The sequence below is a fragment of the Eutrigla gurnardus genome (genome assembly GCF_963514095.1).
Source record: "Eutrigla gurnardus genome assembly, chromosome: 2".
Lineage (NCBI taxonomy): Eukaryota > Metazoa > Chordata > Actinopteri > Perciformes > Triglidae > Eutrigla > Eutrigla gurnardus.
The window spans coordinates 18527218-18547703 of NC_139916.1; the positions used below are offsets into that span (position 1 = coordinate 18527218).

The 20486-nt window shown below is 41.7% G+C and overlaps 1 protein-coding gene across 1 annotated transcript in view; it reads right to left on the reverse strand.

The window, feature by feature from the left end:
* Positions 1-20486, reverse strand: part of scn8ab (sodium channel, voltage gated, type VIII, alpha subunit b) — a 50485-nt gene that overhangs the window by 19785 nt on the left and 10214 nt on the right. The window contains exons 3-14 of the mRNA XM_084023798.1: positions 17128-17246; positions 16855-16944; positions 16641-16769; positions 15370-15461; positions 10858-11076; positions 10594-10657; positions 9854-9995; positions 8625-8831; positions 8259-8543; positions 6045-6401; positions 4619-4751; positions 3900-4138 (exon numbers count right to left, since the gene is read on the reverse strand). Of these exons, the coding sequence (XP_083879924.1) occupies positions 3900-4138; positions 4619-4751; positions 6045-6401; positions 8259-8543; positions 8625-8831; positions 9854-9995; positions 10594-10657; positions 10858-11076; positions 15370-15461; positions 16641-16769; positions 16855-16944; positions 17128-17246 (2076 nt within the window). The remainder of the gene's footprint in view (positions 1-3899; positions 4139-4618; positions 4752-6044; positions 6402-8258; positions 8544-8624; positions 8832-9853; positions 9996-10593; positions 10658-10857; positions 11077-15369; positions 15462-16640; positions 16770-16854; positions 16945-17127; positions 17247-20486) is intronic.

Below are 20486 nucleotides of genomic sequence, written 5' to 3' on the forward strand. Positions count from 1 at the left end.
AAAAAGCAGCGATGAGATCCACAGCCCACCGAACTGCAAACCCCCCTCCCCCGACTACGCCTCGATATCCTGTCCATGAATATCACAAACAAGATTGGTGACAAAGCACAGCCCTGGCCAATCCCCACTGGAAACAAGTTCAACTTACTGCCGAGTAGTGTTGCTTTCGTTAACGAAAATGATGACGAAATATCGTCGTCAACGAAGCTTTATCACGTGAGGAAAACGAGACGAGACTGTTAGACGCGATCTGTAGGCTATTTGTAGTTTGCGACCTCATTCGCATTTATTTATATTTGTTCATAAATATCTGTGGAAATCAGAATACTTAAGTAATCCCTCGGGAAGTTATACAGCTGCAGTTATAAGAGAAAGAGAAGAAAGAGAGTCAAATAAGTGTAAAAATATAAAGTAGAAAATAATGCCAATAAATATGAGTCATATTTATTGGCATTATTTTTTGACAGTTATACTGTATTAAATGTGTATCTGGGTAGTGTTGCTTTCGTTAATGAAAATTATGACTAAATATTGTCGTCAACAAACAAGACGTGATGCGAAAATGCTGGTCATGTGACGATAACATTTTTGGTTAGTAAAATAATATGTTGTAAATTCAAATCAGAGCGTCTTCTGTGTCTGGAATGGATGTATTCTTGAGTGTATAAGGTAATAATAATATAATTATAAGATAACCTTGTTTGAATTGTGAAATGGGTTTGGCTAAATACAATCTTTGACTAAAACTAGACTAGAATGTCATCAGTTTTCTTCGACTAAAACTAGACTAAAATAGTCATGGACAATTCTGACTAAAATAAGACTAAAATGATCAGACTTGTAGTCGACTGAAACTTGACTAGACTAGACTAAATAGGATGAACATGACTAAAACTGATAAAAACTAAAATGATAGCTTGAGACAAAGACTAGACTAAAACTAAAAGTAAAACAGGACGCCAAAAACAACACTACTGCCGAGTACCCGATTAGCTCTCACTTTGGGAGTACAGAGATTGGATGGACCAAAAAAGTGACCCCCTCACCCCCTACTCCCGCAGCACCTCCCACAAAATCTCCCAGGGGGCGCTCCAGGATCCTTGCGAGAGTAAAGAGTTGGTCCATTGTTCCACGGCCAGGACGGAACCCGCATTGTTCCTCTTCAATCAGAAGTTCGACTATCGGCCGAACCTTCCTTTCCAGCACCTTGGAGTATAGCAGGGAGGTAAGGAGGGAGTAGTGTGATACCCCTGTAGTTGGTACACACCCCTCCTGTTCAAAAAGGGGGACCGCCTGACTTCCACGCAATGTTGAAGAGACGTGTTATCCAAGACAGCCCCTCCACAACCAAAGCCTTCAGCATTTCTGGACGGATCTCATCAATCCCCGGGGCTTTCCCACTGAAGAGTTGTTTGACTACCTCACTGACTTCCACCTGGGAAATTAACGATGATCCTCCATCAGCTTCCAACTCTGCCTCTACAATAGAGGGCGTATCAGTCAGATTCAGGAGTTCCTCAAAGTGCTCCATCCACCACCCAGTTACCTCCTCAGTTGAGGTCAACAGTGTCCCATCCTTACTGTATACACCTTGGATGGTTCCCGTTTCCACCTTCTGAGGTGCCGGATGGTTTTTCAGAAGCACCTTTGTGCTGACCGAATGTCCTTCTCCATGGCTACTCCGAATTCCTCCCACACCCGCTGCTTTGCCTCCCTCACGGCAGAGGCTGCAGCCCTTCGGGCCTGTCGGTACCCTGCAACTGCCTCCGGCGTCTTCCTTCTTCTTCAGTTGCACGGCTTCCCTGACCACTGGTGTCCACCATGGTGTTTGAGGGTTACTGCCCCTTGAGGCACCTAAGACCTTTAGACAACAGCTCACTGCCGCAGCTTCGGCAATGGAAGTTTTGAACGTCGCCCACTCAGGTTCGATGCACCCAACATCCATAGGGGTGCCAGAAAGGCTCAGCCGGAGGTGTGAGTTGAAGATCTCTCGGACAGGGGGCTCCTCCAGCCATTCCCAGTTCATCTGCACTACCCATTTGGGCTTAACAGGTCTGTCCAAATGTTTCCCCCATCCTCTGACCTAACTCACCACCAGGTGGTCATTAGTTGACAGCTCCGCCCCTCTCTTCAGGTCACATGGAATGGCTCTATGTCCCAACCCTGTTCTCTGGACACAGGTGTCCCTCAAGGCTCAGTATTAGGACCGCTTCTGTTCTCATTACACACCAGATCACTGGGCTCTGTAATCACATCACATGGGTTCTCTTACCATTGTTACGCAGATGACACCCAGCTATTCCTCTCTTTTCCCCCAAACCTCCGACACTCACATTGCAGCTCACATCTCGGAATGTCTGGCAGACATCTCTGTCTGGACAACCACGCATCACCTGAAGTTTAACCCGAATAAAACCGAACTCCTCTTCATCCCGGGGAAAGACTGCCCTCGCATGGACCTGTCGGTCACTGTCGAGGGCATCACAGTATTGCCGTCGTCAACTGCGAGGAACCTGGGTGTAATCCTTGATGACCAACTATCCTGCACCCCCAACATCACTGCTGTGGCCCGATCCTGCAGATTTGCCCTCTACAATATCCGCAGGATTTGGACTTTCCTCACAAAGGATGCACGCAACTCCTGGTCTAAGCACTGGTCATCTCCTGCCTTGACTACTGCAACACTCTCCTTGCTGGACTCCCGGCCTCGGCGACTAAACCATTGCAGCGTATCCAGAATGCTGCACGTCTTGTCTTCAATCTACCCAAATTCTCCCATGTGACCCCCCTCCTCCGTGACCTCCACTGGCTCCCTGTTGCAGCACGCATCCAATTCAAGATGATGGCACTGGCCTTCAAGGCCATCAATGGAACAGCACCCAAAACATGCGGCGTCAGATCAGATAATAACATAATAATAACAAGAATTTATCATTTAAATAACTTCTATAGATAACTTTAACAAAGTAAAAGGATAACATTCCAAATTTGTTTACACCGTCTTTGGGGCGCTTGAAATCAATTGGGGGAAAGAATCATATTCAAGCAGAACTAGTATGGGGCTGTAGTATTTTAGCCTGTCCCATATCGTCCAGCAAACAGCTAATCATGTGCCCAATCAGTGTTGCAGAGAACATCCAATGATTCATACCGCACCATGATCCATCACGTAGATTCCTCTGACTTCTGTTCCTGTTTCACTTTTGACAGCATGCCAAACTCTCTGACTTCATTTCCTGTCTTAGTAACAACACTGTGCCAATACTGTTGTCTACAGACAGCTGTGCCCTGTGATATCTGACAGACAAATCAAAATGTCTGCTGTACATTTGGTTAATATGTCCTCTGCCACACCACTCCTGGACAGATGAGTGGCAGCACTTATTACTAGATCTGGTATTTTGTGTGTGTGTGTGTGAGAGAGAGAGAGAGAGAGAGAGAGAGAGAGAGAGAGAGAGAGAGAGAGAGAGAGAGAGAGAGAGAGAGTGAGAGAGAGAGAGAGAGAGAGAGAGAGAGAGAGAGAGAGAGAGAGAGAGAGAGAGAGAGAGTTTGACAGAGTTCAGTAGAGTTGAGGTAAGCAGGATGCAACGGAAGCAGGAGAGTGACCTGAGTGGGGGTGATGAGAGTTTGGGGAGCAGGCTGGCTGGCTACATTAAAATGGAACTAAATCTTTAATGAGACCCCATCAGAGTCCTATATTCACTATGCGTGTGTGTATTCTTAAGTGCGCATACCAAATGATGCACTGATGTATTGGATTGAGGTTAAGGCAGGTAGGTGGGGCAAACATGCTTCTGTAACTCCTGAGAGAGATAATGAGGTCCATGCAGGCATAAACAGTTTCAAAGGCAAATGTCAGTGGTATCAGAAAGGCCAATGTAAGAACTACAGTTTCTCACCAGGTTGCCAACAGCCAGGACTCCCTCAAAATGGGGGGTCATCGGGTAGTGCTCCATGGCCATGAAAAGGGTGTTGAGGACGATACAAATGGTGATGGCCAGGTCAACAAATGGGTCCATGACAATCAAGTAGACTACGTGCTTGATCTTCAGCCACATGGGAAAGCATTCCCAGATGAGGAAGACATTGGCAAACTTGTACCAACAGGGAGGACACTTCCTCTGAGACTCCTCCAACTCTGCAGGAGGACAACAAGAAGAAGAAACCAAGAAGGTGAGAAGTGACAGAAGAAAAAAACTTTTTGTTTTCAAATTTTTTTTTTCAAAAAATGTTGAGTAACAGACTTCATCTGTATCTGGATGCCTTGTATGCATCAAGAAAATAATTAAAATTTGTGGCATGAACGAAAAAGTATCTAGTGCAACATGGCTGGCTCGAATTGTCAACACATCTCCATCAGTATTTTTTTGGTGAGTAGGAATCTGCTCACTGATTGTAGAATACAGCTGACATCTGTTTTGTGAACATCAGACTGCCTTCATACTTGCAATTTCTATATCCAGATCTACTGCAGACAGCATGCATATGTTTAACAAGAACCTATATTTAACTACAGGTGTAAATGCAACGTTCATTTGGATTTTTTCATCTGAATAATACAGATCATATTTTGGTAAAAGGTGTAAATAAAAAAAGGAAACATGTTCACTGTCTGTACCCTCCAAGAGTGTGTTGGTGACTACGCTCATCTGACTATTGGCTCGGTCCTTTCCTTTGAAGGAGGAGTTGAGCTGATCCACAGACACCATGAGAGAACCAGAGTGTTTCTTCTTAATCTCCATGTCCGTAGTCTGTACTCACAGAAAGACACAATGACCAGTCAGAGATAGTACTAAAATTAATGCACAAGCGAAAACATCACACATTGAAACTCATGCTCTGAAGCTAAATAAATTATGAATGATGCCATATGTCTGCTCAGAAGATGAAAAAACTAATGATGAATGTAGCTTTTCACCTCAGATCATTCAAATCTTTTTCACGTTTCCCCAAAAATACCTGATTTGTTTAGTTTAAGCATTTTCTGCAACATATCATAGAACACATTTCAAATTCATGCTGCCAATTCTCAAATAGTTGCTTTAATTTACCACAACTGAGAAGAGTACCAGGACTTTCAAACTATCACACTATTACTTGAGATAATGGTATTCCATTTATTACATTTTTAGTAAGTGGCCAGTATTGAAGTACTGGCTTTTATTTGAGAATTTACGGTACAGTTTCTAACCCTTTCATCGTTTACTGTGCATAACATAGCGTCAGTCCCTAAGTAAACAACATTAAACTGCATGCAGTCACATGCATGTCAAGAACAGATGGGAATTCAAGACCTCAATTGTTGCTACACCATGCTCCATTTTAAGAAAGGTAAAAAGGTAAAAGCAGGTAGATTGGTTGAGAATAAAAGAGGGGTCTACCATGCTAGCTAGAATGAGGAGAAATATTGTTATAGAAAAAAGGTTTCAGATTTGTTCTTGCACCATCCAGCGGATCAGGAGCGGAGGATAAATGAGAACAAGAAGGTAAGAGAGGAAGGCAGAAAGAGACAGAAAGAAATAGAGGAATAGATACAAGCAGGGGTTAAAACAGTGTGGGCCTGGTTGTGGAAATCCCCTAATAATGAAAGAAGTAGAATTAGGGAGTGAGTTTTTTTTTGTAAAATGTTTTGTCGGTTTTGTTTTTATGAATGACAATGAGTGTATATGCATGAGCTTAGTGACAGAGTTGTTAGGGGAAGTTAGTGGATGGCTGATATCATATTGCATTATTGTTAGATTTTAATCAATGAAATGATTTTCATGATGCTGGTAAGGCATGGGGATACTGTTTCAGCTGGTTAGTGCCTTCAAGAGCTGTTAAAAATGAGCAGTGGAAAAGGGGCATTAGGTAAATGTGAGAATGTAAATGTTAGTGTAAGATGAAATAATAAGACATAATCTAGATATTCAGGGGAGGAAAAGGGATCTACTGAGTTTAGGGAAAAAGGATCAAGAGCCAAGGGGAAGAGGTTGTGAAGCTGCAGAGACCGGGGCCACCACCATCATGCCTAAACTGTATTGGTGTCCCATGGACGTCCTTACACTGTCATCAGTGGCTGCCTTATCTATTTTCACCTCAGGCAGAAGTCGTCTGCCGGGCCCAGGGCCGATGAGAGACACCACGCCATTGCAGTCCACTGTGCTGTTCCTCTTCCCTCCAGAGTGGGGTGCCAGCGGGTGGATGCGGGATGAGCCTTGGCTGTAGCCACTGTAGCTGTTGCGGCGGTAAGGGATGAATAGTGAGCCTCGGCGGTCTTCGCTCTCTTCTACTGTACTGTGCTCGTCGTCTGCAAACTCATTCTCTGAGCCCATGTCCTTGGAACGGCCTTTGAAGCTGAAGATGCTGCTGCGGCTGTTGTGGCGGGACATGAAGGGAGAGCCTGGGATGCTGAGTAGTGACTGGAGATGGAGAAACAGATGCAGAGGGGGAGAGTTTTGTTATTATTATAAGTAATATTATAGTGCAGTTTAGTTTTGTTAAACGCTTGTCCTATTTGACTTTCTACAGAAAGTATTCATTACAACAAATGCTTTATTAACTTCCTTGTGTGCAATTGTTTCTTAATCCAAAGAAAGAAAGAAAAATCTCTGTGGAGCCAACAGTGCCCAGGGAGGATTGTTCAGACGAACATTTGAGTAGGAAGAGGGACTGGTCAGTGAATGTAGGCGAGGCAGTTGAAGAACATACAGCCTGATATCCAGCCAGATAGGTATAAAATGCTGGGCATTGAGTGAGAGAGGAGGAACTGAAATGGCAGAAAGAGCCTCAAGAAGGCTGTGGCTCAAGAGAGCAGAGCCAAAGGGGGGACGTAGGCTAGCTAACATCTAGACACAAGCTCATGCCTGATCAACCCCACCTGAGTCAAATGGAAGGTGTACGATGCAAAAATACCTAAAACATCCTACGAATTCAGGAACATCCCTGATGATGTGTTTAGAAGCCTACAAGTTTTTTTTGTAGAAAGCAAAGCTGACCATTCAGTGGTGACTAGGGAAGACAGGTTATCAACCATGACAGTGACAGTGTCGCTTAGCGGGGTAGAACAGGTTGGCAAGCAGCATCTGCGAGGAGGAGCCCAAAACCAAGCTACAGAGAATCTCATGGGAACATAATCCCAGGGGAGCCTGATGAGTAAGAATGGAAAATCTAGTGCCAAAATTTACTTGAACAAGGTTCGAAGTTCCACCAGACAAGAATTACGTTTCTGGCGGGAGCAGGAGGAACACAACACATATCTCTGTCATCTTGTTTTCTCTGGTGATGAAGATTATCTCCAACTCAGCAGAGCCAGAATTGGAAGGCCCAAAGACCAAATCTGACTGTAGTCAAACACCGATAGGGCTCTTATGGACGACCTGACCATCAGATCACATCCCATACTAGGCTATGGTTGGATTCTGCAGGGAAAGTGTCAAGCAGAGGAGATGGTTAAGCAAGTGGAGTCAAGGCCAGTAAGAGTGGTTACCCATAGCAGAGACTTCAACCAGAATCCTGGCCTGGACTGGAAGGGTTCAACAATAAGGATTTTCTTTGGCAAGTAAAACGCCACGCTGGGCTAGTAAATTTAGCAACTCACTTACCGAAAAAAAATATTGAACACATTGTTTTTTCCAGCTTGCTTCCTTCTCATCTTCGTTGAGAGTTGTACATGTGCACTTCAAAACTGATCTTGTGAGAAAATGGCTGCTGAGCATTTAAATTATTCTGGGAAAAGGAGTTTAGTGTAGAGGCGTTGTTAGTAAGGACCATTACCAATCCCAATATTGGTCATCAGGTCCGATACTGTGCAGGCAGGTATCCGTACTTGTAGAACTACTCCGATACAATACAACCCAATCCCAACCCAATCCCAACACGGCAATGTGACCCACTTACTTAAAAAACCTTAATATAAAACCCTTACTGTAGACCCGAAGGGGCAGTTGAAGATCGCCCAGCACATTGCAACTACTCAGATCACACCAAATATTGTTTTTTGGTCTGACCAGTCAACAAATCATTTGCTGGAGCAGATATTTTGGTGGTTGGAAAGCAAGGTCTGACTTTTGAATGCAATCTCAATCTCTGCTCAGACCTTGCAATACACTAAACATTAAGAGAAAGTGGTGAAGACGAGTCATCAGCAAGTTCATTGAAGAAGCAAAAAGAGCCTCAAGATGGATGTGGCTCAAGAGAGGAGGATAAAGCTTACTTTCCTTATGGACACATGCTGAGGCCTAGTCTACCATCCAATAATTCCTTTTTGCTAACTTTACCTGGTTCATAATGGATGTCTTCCTCCCCCCCAGCCGGCTTCCTGGGAAACGAATGGTGCTTTTCTTGCTGCCATCATCGGATTCAGACTTTACAACCTTCTCACTGTCCCCCTTCTCTTTGTCTTGCTCTTTCTGACGCGATTTCTTCTTGCGATTGCGACGCTCCTTGGCACTCTTGGAGCTTAGCTTGGAGGCATTGGAGGAGCTGCGTGACAAGTGCCCTCCTCCTTCATCCTCTAATGCAGCCTCTGACACCGTGCCTGCAGATGTCGCCATGGCAGCAGCCTGAGAGGGAAAGAAAAGACGCATGATAACCATAACTAGGAAACACAGGTTAAGGTGTGTGTGAGAGAGAATGAAACCAACCTGTGTTTCCTCTTGCTGCCTCTTGAGCTGCTCCAGCATGGCCTTAAATTCAGCCTCTTTCTGCTCTGCCTCCTCAATAGTGGCCTGGTTCTGCTCCTCATAAGCCATGGCCACCACAGCCAAGATGAGATTCACCAGGTAGAAGGAGCCCACAAAGATGACCAGCACAAAGAAGATCATGTAGGTCTTCCCAGCGGCTCGCAGCGTCTGACAGATACACACAGAGAAAGCAATGAGAACAAATCAGGGATTTAGAGTCATTTAACATGGAAAAATAGACAGACATGTTGTCCTCTTCCCAACATATAAAGCAGCATTGCTGGTGCTTCTATATTTGGTTCCTGACTTTCTCCTAAAACCTCCAGACAGGAGAGAAGCCTAAGAGTGCAGGAAGTCCCAGATTTAAACCTACACACACACACACACACACACACACACACACACACACACACACACACACACACACACACACACACACACACACACACACACACACACACAGTGAAAGTCTCTTATGGCTGCAGTGGTGTAGGTCTGAAGGAGGAGAACAATGCAAATGCAGCGTCATGGAAGTGTAGTTTAACATTACAGATTTATACACATGTTATATATTTTGTACATGCATGTGTGTCCTTAAAAGTAACAGAAGGTGAGAGCGAAAGAAGGCAAAGGTGTAATACTGGTTGAGTTGTCTCTGGCAGAGATCATGACTGTTCTAAAGGTAATTTCAGAACAAAATAATTAACTTGATGATTTTCTTCCTGTACTATTGTAGTTGCTAGTCACACACTCCTAACCAGAATATTTCTGATCAGCTGTCCTCCCTTTCCTTTTATTCAGAGGGCAAATAATGTGATAGTTGAGAGCTCCAGAGCCACCATTGCGGATTCATCCAGGTATTACGATGGTGATGTAAAATGTTTATGATGAAATGAGGCTTTATAGATCTCTAAATCAGCTTCATTCAAAGGCTTCATCAAGGGAATGAAATTAGCAACTGCCACCTGCATGGCAGGTTTTCTTCCTAAATAAAAAATAGTCAGAGTTAAGGTTATAGGCTATATTCCATATTTCGACTGTCTGGTACTATTATATTTATTATATATATATATATATATATATATATATAAATATTTATTATTTATTATATTATAAAGTACTCTATATCTACATCCTACCAATTTTAATGTAAGGATAAGAGAAAAGGATATCAGAAACCACTGCATTACCAGCATGTAGAGATTTTCCCAGAAGTCTTGGGTCATGAGACGAAAGAGAGTGAGGAAAGCCCAACCAAAGCTGTCAAAGCTGGTGTAACCATAGTTGGGGTTCCTTCCAGCTTTCATACACATATAGCCCTCTGGACATCGTCTGAAAGGAACACACAGGAATACAAAAACTGGCTTAACAAATGACTGAAATGTGCCACTTGAGCACCAACACACTTGGGATCACATACACTAAGATACAACAGGGACATGAAAACGGGCCTGAAGAAAAGTCTTGATAAGTGTGTTTTGTTGTTTGCTTGTGCACGCATACTTACATGAAACTGTTAGCAGTAGAATATTGATATGATTTACCGTAATATTTCACAGCATCAGTAAACCTTGGCTCATGAATTATGAATACATGTTTAGACTGTTTAGGCTGTCTAAATCAGGGTGTCCACACTATTTCCCTTAAGAGAAGTCAACGGTGTGCCACAGCCAAAAACAAACAGCAAAATTCCAAGTTTTCTTAATTGGAATTCACCTGTCCTGTTTTGTGTACGGTAAAGTTTGCAAAAAACAATGTGGCCTGAAGATCCGGCCAAAATTAGATGCTTGAGGGTGGCATAAGCACCTGGTTCCATCATTGATTGCATGTGCAATGTGCAAAAGAACTACAGAAAAATGGGAGACACCTGCTAACAACATTAAAGTATAAATATGGAGGCATGCATTTCATGAGTGAAGCACTAACTTACCCTGAGTCACTACTATTTCCACATAAGAGAGCATCAAGCTGACCAGGGAGGGTGTAGAAATTAGCTATAAGAAAAAAAAACAGAAAACAGTCAAATATATTTATCTTTGGGGAAAATGTACGCATTATAAGTATACACTGTTATTTATTAACTGCAAAACAATAGGAAGAAGAGAGAACTGCTAGGATGCACTCACTTTCTTTGAAGTCCCATTTATGTAATCATGTGCAACTAGTAAAATCAAGTGTCAAAGTAAACTCTCACTGTCATTCATGATGTATTCCATCCAGACAAATGCCCTGCTGCCATTCGGATACTGCTCAGTCATGTTGATTGGCCAGATCACACACTTCTGCCGCAGGTTCCCCATGAAGAGCTGCAGTCCAATCAGAGCAAAGACGCTGAGACAGAAGACGGTCAGGATCATCACATCCGACAGCTTCTTCACAGACTGGATCAGAGCACCCACAATGGTCTTCAGGCCTGTCAATTAATGTACAATAAACACACACACACACACACACACACACACAAACATGAAAACAGACAAACTCAAATACACATTCGCATCAGCAAACAAATTAAAATGCACACACACACACACACACACACACAAACAAATAATTGAACATTTTGGCATTACAACAGCGCACAAGCCGAGTTTTCTTTTCTTTTTTAAGCTGCAATTGAGAACTGACTCACAGAAAAGGCACAGAAAATGTTAAGTTAGGTAACGTATATCTAATCCTGCATTTAACTATTACATAAAAAACTTGGCAGACATTGGAATTATCTCTCAAGCACCTACGCTCAGGCTGCCAAGCCTCAACACCAGAAATTGACTCAGTGTGCCATGTGGATTTTTTTAGTATAAAACCAGTGTGTTGACAGAGCTTGTTGTTGTTCTTCTCGTCATTCGCGCCTTTTTGTTGTTCAATTATTCAGATAGTTGCTAGCCATGTTGTACATATTAACTTACTTGGCCTATGACTTAATCATATACAGAGACAGAAATGTCAACACCTCCATGGTCACAATTGGCAAACGGCTGTGTTTGACATAAAAGATAGTGGATTCTTACAGATATGGTTATATTTGCAATATGCAAAAAATATATAGAATTATAGTAAGTTGATTGTTTGAAGAGAATACGTTTATTGTTCAAGTGTTAAACGTAGCTCTCTATTTTGCAGGTTTAAGTCGAGATATCTGAGGAGTTGAATGTCTTCTGTCCTCTTTTTCTATGTATGCCCCACTTGTTTGCGTTATATATGTGCCCAATATCTTGCACAATAATTTCCCATATCATGTTACTAACTGGATGCCTTTTCTTTTACAGGTTTAATAAGCTGTGTGATATAATTTAAGAAATGTGGCTTTATGTTTTTGTCATTGGAAAGTCAAGAATATCAAATAAAAGATAAAGTTCATGAATTTGTTAAAAAAGGACAAATAGGATATGTTGATAATATAGAACCATTACACTATGTGTTCTATTCCTTTGCTTTATCCGTTACATTCTTTCGAAGCTCTACTTGACAATTTTCAGTATTATCATTATCCTAAATATTGCACCATTATACTCAGCACCTTCTTTTAAGAGTAGATGCATATTAACTGATAACCAGATTTTTTTTTCTCAATCAGCTTCTAACTATAAATTAACAGGTCCGACATAAGCAAATCATTTTCTGCCAATATTGCGAAGCTTTTGGTTTTTGCAATGTAGAAATTAAATTTTCATTTGTATCTTTATTTGTGCTCTCTGGTTGAAAGTGGGCAGGGCTCAGTTGCAACACGTGATGTCACTGTCACATACTTCCCTGTACCAATCATGATTTACCAACATTGAACCTGAATCTGATGAGTGTGGGGAGTTTGCTCATGTTCCCAGCCACTGTCAATCATAGTTGATCAAACCAGAAACTGTTGGACTCTTCAACTTGATTAATAAATAATGCCTGTATAAATAAAAAAAAATAATGGTCCACATAGCGTCTTTTTTCTGAGTGGCAGCCTCTTTTTTGTGCAGTCGCTCTAATCGCTTCAAGTTGAAAATCCCTGAACTTTTCGTCTGTCAGACGTACATTATTATAACAAAGACTGAAAAGCCCATTTGTGGGAACAGATCGGTCAGGCGAACACTAGAACGTTGCCGGTGAGTGTTATGTTCTTATATCACCAAACGTGTTATTATAACTACATCCATACAAGCATCCTCTAGTTGGTGCTCAGAGTTAAATAAACAATAACAGAAAAATACATATGTAGCCCAAATACATTACAAAAGCAAAGGGGCAAAGCTTGTATATTATACAACAGTGATAAGAGGAGGTTAGCCAGATTTTAATGGCTATATCGTTAACAAATAGAGATACTTCAACAAACATTCAATAAAATTAAAGACATGATTATCTATTTCTTAATGACTGCACACTGATTTGACTACAATAGTGCATAGACGCAATCAATTTTATTTTTTTCCTAAACAAATAACCACAACAAACACTGCAGCTGTATGGGATGTTTCCATCAGAAAGACACAATTTCACTTTACAGTAAATACTTGATAGCAGCTGAAACAGCAGAAAAGCTCTCCATTCATTAGGAACAGACAGCACTGCACTCTTAGAAATAAAATGTGCTAACTAGAACAATAAAGGGTTCCTTGGCTTGTCTTCATTTGAGAACCCTTTTTGGTTACTGGTAGAACTTTTATTATATATGTGAACGGCTCCACCAAGAACCCCCTATTAGAGGTCCTACAGAGAACCATTTTATGGTGTAATAGTTCCACTCAGAACCCTCTCTGGAGGTTCTATCCAGAAACATTCCACCTTCTTAGGGTGCTTCCAAGAATCCAACCAGGGGGTTATATCGAGAACAGTTTTACATTCCAAGGGTTTTATCTAGAACCCACCCATCCGGTTCTACCAAGATCCCTTTTGCATATAACAGATCATTCTCCATTATAACTGGTCTTAATTTTACAGCTAAGTCTGGGGACATGAGAGCCACGCCATAAGGCAACTGAAGGGCCGAGGCTGATGTGGTGCAGGGCAACCCACAACAAGGATGGTTCATAATCACAGTTTTTGGGATGTGGGCTGGAAGGATGTTTTAATGCCCATGCTTTCAAAAAAACGTGGAGAACTCTTTCTTCCAATATGGGTACTTTCGATAAAAGGGTTTGAGTCCTTAGTCTTACAAAGGACCCTTGAAAAAAACGTCCTTCCTTTATTTCTAAGAGTGCAACTGGATTTAGGATCTATCTGGAGAAGAGAAATTGTATCATGGGAGTATAAACTTTAAACTGTATTTTCCAATCATCATACACATATGACCCCTATATTTTACCCATCCTAAGCATTTAGGAGCAGTGGGCTGCTGTCCAGGGAGAAATGTGGTGTGTCTGGCTCAAGGGCAGTTTGAAATGACAATTCCCTTTACTTCTTGTGTCCATCTATGGGAACATCCCTGACTAGCTGCAGTTAATTATGATACTGCATCCAACAAATCAACTGAACGCAGCAGCACCACAAACAGCGCACAGGACCAGGCTCAGTTAAGAAAGCAGGAAGTGAAGAGGAGAAAGAAAGGACAGGCGAGGAAGAGTTGGTGGCTGGGGGGAGGGGCAATGAGAGGTGGCATGCAGGTCATTTAAACGCCAAGGCTGAAGGAATTGACTTGGTGTTAGCATCACCTGTCTGTAAACTGTGATGGTCACCTTGCCTTAACTGAAGAACCGTTCCCATCCCAGGCACCTCTTTCTCCCACTCTTGCAGTGCTGATCAAGCCCTCAGAGCACAACTGAGTGCTGTATGCTGGAGGCTGAGCTTATTGTACTGTACTGTAGTGTGTGGGTGTGTGTGTGTGTGTGTGTGCATGTGCGCTATATGTGCATGTGGGTGTATATCTGCTGAGATACAGTAGCGTCATAGTGTCATATTATTGAACTATAATTTTGAGTGGATATTGTGTATAAGAAAATGTTTACTGTGTGGAATTTGACACATAGACAAAATGTTCCTTATTTATTTTTTATGTTTGCCTTTAACTCCCAGGATGGACAAAGCTCTTCAAAAGAAAAAAGTCTGAACCCTGAATCAAATAACTCTTATAAATAAAAGACAACAAAATCCAAAAGAAAAGCCTCTTAAAGCCAAACTCTGAAAAGCATGTGTCTCAAAGCTTCATGCAGCATCAATGTGTTGTCAAATTAGGCTTGGCAGTCTTAGGGAATCAAATGGTCTTTAGGAACAAGAAGGCGATGTCGTAGAATGTAAGAATTTGGATCAAAGTATGAAATAAAACTGAACACAAACAAAATGTGCAAAGAGGTGACAGATTTAAACTACTTATGATTATGTTTGTTCCTTAAATAGTTTGTACGTCTAACCCCTCATAATAACATCCTGAAAGTCAACTACTTTGAAGTCATATCTAAACACTGCCCCTACATTATCACATATTATCACATATATTGTTTTGAACATTAACTTCTATTTAACGTGGGTTAGAAATACAGACATCCTGATGTGCTGTACAAGCCCAGCTGTCCATAGGGGACACGTGAGCCCACAAGACTGCCAGTAGACTGCTAAGCCTATCAAAAATGTATTGCTACCATTTTTGATCATCATAAAAAAGTAAAAGTAAAGCAAGAAATGGTGAAAATTCTAAAACATCCTCTTTTTAATAAGAAAAACTAAGTAGAAATAAAGACAGGGAATAGATAAAATAAGCTCAGCCTTAGTGTTTAAATGGGAGTCTCACCTGGAATGACAGAAATTGTTTTCAAGGCTCGGAGAACCCTGAACGTTCTCAGCGCCGAGACATTTCCAAGGTCCACAAACTCTGTTATATATCTGTAACAAGGTAGGATGACACACAGAACAGAACCCCATGACACACAACACACACGATAACAACACACACGCACGCACGCATGTACGCGCAAGAGCACGACACCAGCACCACCATCGAAGACCGGGAGGGGACACCACGGTGAGAGAGAGATCGCCTGTCCGACCAGCGGGAAGAGAACGAAGGAGGAAGAGGAGAGGAGAGGGACTGAAACAAAACCACACCTAACATCAACCCCCGTGACTCGCCCACCCGCAAACACACACACCTGGACTGTCTTACCTGGGATAACTGAAATTGTTTTCAAAGCCCTCAGAACCCTGAACGTACGCAGAGCTGACACATTGCCTAGGTTTACAAACTCTGTTATATACCTGCAAGGTGGATCAGATACAATTATTCAGCAGCCATCCCAAACACAGGAGAGAAATAATAGATTGTTACATTGTATTTTAATAAGCATATCAACGCGGTATGATGGACTGATGTGGATTGAAGGTGCTGTGGGCAATTGTCTTTAGAATTTGTTTTGCAATATCTAGCAAATTTACCTTAAATCCCACCATAAATCATTAAACAACAACAAATCAGGTTTTCACGCATGTAAAAGTCAGTCTGGCCTTTACAAGCCTGGAAACGAATCGAAGTCCACAGTCGAGGTGATGTGAACCAAAATACTATCCCTGAAACACATATAGATAAGGAATATGATATGTTTGGAAAGACCCAACCCAAATGTTTTGACAAAAACATTTTCTTCAGGTTTATGTTTACCGGTTCGTTCTCGTGTCTCCAGCAGATTGCAAAAACAAGAGTTTGTCGGGATTGAAATTGTTATGCCCCCACAATGATGGAATCTGTAAGTCAAATTCTAACTAATACGAAAATGTGTACCGGTATGTAACATTTTTTAACGGAAATTTAAACGGCTCAGTCATTTGACTCCCACCACTAACTTGATTGATTGCTCTGTTCCACTGATATCATGCCTTGTGTTGTCCATTTGGGATTTAACCTGCTGTTATCTTCAAACTAGTACGTCTTATAAAAAAAATCACGTCTCACAACTTTTTGTTCTATCCTCTTTTTGGTGATATTTCCTGTTACATTTGAACATAGTTGTTTATCATTCACATTATTGAAGGTTTTTATTGTTAATAATTAGGAGTTAAAATACTTACGCCATTGAGATGACCATGAAATCCAACCAGTTCCATGGGTCTCTGAGAAATGTGAATCCATCTATAGCAAAGCCTCGAGCAACCATTTTTGTGAGCGACTCAAACGTGTAGATACCTGTGAAGGTATACCTTGAATATAAAGAGAGGAGAGAGTGACACAACGGTGACACATGAAACGCATAGAAATAAAGAAGTAATATGGAAGTGTACTTACTCTACTTGTTTGGACCACTCTGGGGGGTCACTAAATGTCATAAATATACAGTTGGTCAAAATCGTACACATGATGATCATGCTGAATAACGTGAGGAAACAGTTAAGGAAAGTTTGAACAGTGCTGCCCATGACACAACTGAAATCTGAAGACGGTGATTTACGGATTACAGTGCATTCGCTTTCCTGATAAATGGAAACATGTTGGAAATACTGAAAGGTCTTGTTTTCATTCACTGCAACACACGGCAAAATGAATCACTTGAAAGGATATGAATGTATCAAAATCTTAATAGCTATTCGCCTAAGTAGATTAAAAGGACTTAAGATGTACATGGAGGGCGTGGCACTGAAGCGGAAGAGTGTTTTCCCTTTGTTGATGACTATAAATGTCTGTGGAGAGAGAGAGAGAGAGACAGAGAGAGATAACAAGACAGTTAGAACATCTCGAGGACATATTATATGTCACATGCATCATAGTAAATGGGCTGAAAACATTTGCTAATCTAAAAAAGAAAGAGATGAATGTAGCTTGACCTAGAAGTCCTTAGCTCCCCTCGGAGTCGTGGTGTACTCTACACTACAGGGCTGATTGCCATCATACTGAAATCTACTACCCAAGTACTTTGGGTAATACAATCCTTACACCGTACAAAGCACACAGGATTAAAACAGTATAGGTTAGGTTATAAAGCCATGGAAAGGGGCAGGTAGTCAGGAGGATGGGGACGCAAGGTTTACTCCAGTGATGGATGCGGCCTGTCACCTGGGACCGTCCGAGTTGTGTCGGATCGAGTCTCTGTCCTGGCGAGCTTTCTACCATGACAGCTGCTCTTTGATCAGCAGACGGGTGCATGGGAAGCTCTTCCCTCTTCGTGGCCAAGCGATTCTCTTCGCCCCAAGTTTAAAGCTTTAACTGGAAGAGAACCGCAAATGCTGTCATCGATCAGGGGCAGATCTGCTGACTCTAGGCTCTCAACAACCACTCCCTATCCATAAACATCACTGGGCCAAGTGGGGCTGTGCACTGGGGTGAGGCAGCAGTGTGCATTTCAGCACTGTGTGTTTGTTTGTTTGTTAGTGCCTGCCTGTGTGTGTTGTTTGTGAATGTTTGTGCCCAATTTTGGACAAAGAGAATATGGGGTCTGAGAAAGAAGTATTAGCATTATTTGTAAACAAATGGACATCTGGGATACTAAACTCACAGATTGTCATTGACATATTTGTCATGAATGCCTAGAGTACTGGTATTTTTCCCCCGCTTCACCACATCCCCTCAAGTGTATTTATGACACCGCTGACAATGTTGCCTGTCAATATTTACAGGTTACATACAGGCATTGCATTGTCCTGTATGTAACCAGTATTAGAGAACAATGAAAATATCAAATAATATCAGAAGCTTTCTTCACTTTGAATTTAAGATATTAATGTCCATTACATTCAAAATGAAGTTATAAACATTTTTATAAAAAATACAGTAATATTTCAAATATTTTAAGGGTTAGGGTTTTTGAAAAACTCCACTTCAATTTACAAATAATAATGTTGTCACAGTACGCACCAGAGAACATGCATTCAATAACAGCAGATCAAAAAGCCCACTCTATATTGCTTGCCATTTATGTTTGGATATAATGATCACTGCACTCACAGTGATATCGATAATAGCATGAGCATGCATGTATAATAGAAGGTCTTCAGTGTGTTTATAGCACCAGCAACTAGCAAAACACACACAACAGCACACGTTTCTGGTCCACAGCATGGGAAACACTAGAAGGAGTGTGTGTGTGTGTGTGTGTGTGTGTGTGTGTGGGGGGGGGGGGGGGGGGGGTGGGGGGGTGGTCCTGAGACGAGTGGTGTCCTGAAATCTAATTAAATTAAAAATAGCGTCTGCAGTCTGGGGAAAGACAAAATGTATTCTCTGCATTAGAAGACTCCCCTCTCTACCTCACTTTCCGTTTCCTGTTCTTTTTTTGCTTATAGAGCCTCTGCACTTCTTAAAATATCATATCACTATCTTCCCTGTCAATAAAATAATGATATCTACTCAATCAACACAATACAATCAGGAACACACAGGACAACCAGTCCTGTGGGAAGTGTAAATCTTTCTCTTACAGGTCAAGTGTTATGCTGACCAAGCAAATACAGTATGTGGATGGAAGGAGAGGATGTAAAATGAGCGATATAGTGCTTTACAGCATGCATAGATATACAGACACACACATCTTATAGAAACCTTCCAAAAAGACTTGGTTTGTCCTTGTCTGCTTTGTCCTTATTGAGTCTAGGTTTCAATGTTGGTCATAGGCTACAGCATATGGAAATTTAGAAATGTTCAGAAAAATGTACAATTCAATTTAGGCAGAAAATCAGCTTTTTCGTCTCTTTTCTTCATTGTGATGGGCTATTTTCACAGCACAAGCTAAACAAATATAAGTCAATTATTTGAATCGTGAATGGACGAGGATGAAATGATGCCAAAATGTATGTGATTAAACATAAAAGCTCTTGTCACATTCTTGTATTAAAAAAGGGCTGTAGCCTAAAAATAAAATAGACTGCTCTGATGAGATCAGACAACTTATTTCAATTCACAAATATGAGCAAAACTATGCAGTCAGAGATTAGTTGTCAGAGAAGTCAGTTAATTCTGCACAAGAGGAAGAAGATACTGTGAATTTGATGGATGAAAATCTATTATTCTATATTATATATAGTGCTGTTCCTGCTGTATAGGAAACCATTCTGTCCACACATCATGGGCTCTGATTACAGTTCACTGTAGTATGGAATTATTGTCCAACCACTGAAACAATGCATACACCATACTGTTGGTTGATATATTCTTGATTGTTTAAATTCTTAGCACTGATTGATTTATTGGTTGCAATAGGTAGCAAAATGAGGAATAATTGCATCTATTCACATTAAATATTGAGTGACTAGTAGTGGACAGGTACTATGGATCATAAAACAATATCCATGTAACACAATCTTTGTTGAAGTCAAACACACACACACACACACACACACATCACTATAACACTGATCTGCCTACATAATATACATCCATACTTGTATACAATATGCTCTGTGCTCTACTGTAAGGAACACTTATTTGCTGCAGCGCTGGTGAAATGTTCATAATTCTCCACAGAGCACTCAAGGCAAAACGCACATAATGCAAGAATCAGGAGGCAGAATGCAGCTGCAAGGACAGTGTGTGTGTGTGTGTGTGTGTGTGTGTTGTGTGTGTGTGTGTGTGTGTGTGTGTGTGTGTGTGTGTGTGTGTGTGTGTGTGTGTGTGTGTGTGTGTGTGTGTGTGTGTGTGCGTGAGTGTGTGGAGGAGGAGGAATACTGGAACAGCACTATGGAAGGGGCTTGCAGGGTATGGGACAGCAGCAAAGAGAGCCAGAGAGAGAGAGAGAGAGAGAGAGAGAGAGAGAGAGAGAGAGAGAGAGAGAGAGAGAGAGAGAGAGAGAGAGTGAGTGAGAGACAGAAAGAGAGAGAGATGAGGGGTGGAGGGGGAGTGATGCAGAACAGAAAGCCAGAGAGCTGCAGAGGAGAGACAGCCAAACCTAAGATGGATGGGTAGACGGAGGGAGGAGGAGGACTGGGTAGGCA